The sequence below is a fragment of the Entamoeba invadens genome, assembly GCF_000330505.1.
Source record: "Entamoeba invadens IP1 unplaced genomic scaffold scaff_1105074726251, whole genome shotgun sequence".
NCBI lineage: Eukaryota > Evosea > Mastigamoebida > Endamoebidae > Entamoeba > Entamoeba invadens.
The window spans coordinates 1-1,303 of record NW_004443533.1 but is presented as its reverse complement, the minus strand read 5'-3'; the positions used below and the strand labels follow the sequence as shown (position 1 = coordinate 1,303).

The following is a 1,303-nucleotide window of genomic DNA, read 5'->3' as shown; positions in this document are numbered from 1 at the left end:
TGGAAGTTCTTGTACGACAGATTCTTATTATGTTGATAGAAATGAGTGCAAAGCTTGTTCTGAATCGATTACAAATTGTGGGAAATGTACTTCTCAGAAAGAGTGCACCAAATGTTCCAAAGGCAATTTGATCAAAGATAAAACCAAATGTGTCGACACATGTCCAGACAAATTCTACTCAGCAAACAAAGTGTGTACCGAGTGTGAACAATCATGCAAAAGGTGTGTTGAAGCAGGAAAGTGTACTGAATGCCCTGATAATGATATTCTATTATTGGACACTGGAAAATGCCAGAGTGGTACAGAATGTCCAAATGGTTATTCAAAAGACACAACTGGCAAGAAATGTATAAAATGTATACATTTCTGTAAAACGTGTGAAGATGATAAAACATGTAAGACTTGTGCAGACAAATATTTCTTTGTTGAAGACATGAAGAAATGTGTGAAAGACAAATGCCCAGACAATTACTTTACTGTTGAAAAAACATGCAAAGCCTGTGCAAGTGGTTGTAAAACGTGTACTAAAGCCGATGATTGCTCTGCTTGTGTATCTGGGAAATATCTTGAAGAAGGACTCATGAAATGTGTCGACAAATGTGAACCCGGATTCTTCAAAAAGAATGAAACGAATTGTGACAAATGCTCTGAAAAATGTGCGAAGTGTTCTGTTTTTGAAATCTGTGATAAATGTGTTGATGGTGCGATTATGAACGAAAACAAATGTGTTGAGAAGTGTCCAAAAGGATCGTTTGAATTTGATGGAAAGTGTGCTAAGTGTAAGGAACCATCTCAGTATCAAAAACCATGCACTGACATTGAGTGTGAAATTTGCACTGCGTCTAGTTCTTATGCGATATTGGTGTTGTTTGCACTTGCACTCATTCTGTTGTTTTAAACAACTATCAGTTATTTTTAATTTTCAAATTAATAAACAAAAATATATACTCTTATATATTAGTATATTCCATCGCCATATTACCTATAAAGAATTAATGTTCTATCATTATCTTATAATAGTAACAAGAAATGTAAAAAAACGAATTTAATTATGTTTGTTTTATACAACTTTCTCTAATTTCAATACAACTTCTTCAGATGGAATCCTGTCATTTGAATTTTGACACCAACAAGACGCGATTATTGCAAAAATGTTGTTTGGAATGTGATGACTATTTTCAAGACGCTTTCCATTCATCACAAACTCGGCTATTTTCCATGGGTATTTGAAGTCTTCTTTTGGATATGCTTCTTTCCAACTAAAACACTCAAACATGGTCACGCCAAGAGAGAATATATCAGC

The 1,303-nt window shown here is 34.2% G+C and overlaps 1 protein-coding gene across 1 annotated transcript; it reads left to right on the top strand.

Moving 5' to 3' along the window:
• Positions 1 to 433: 433 nt before the first annotated feature.
• EIN_158980 (hypothetical protein) lies at positions 434 to 898 on the top strand (the record flags this gene model as incomplete). The annotated part of the gene is made up of 1 exon (XM_004258551.1): positions 434 to 898. One exon carries the CDS (start codon positions 434 to 436, stop codon positions 896 to 898), a length of 465 nt encoding a protein of 154 aa, XP_004258599.1.
• Positions 899 to 1,303: the final 405 nt, after the last annotated feature.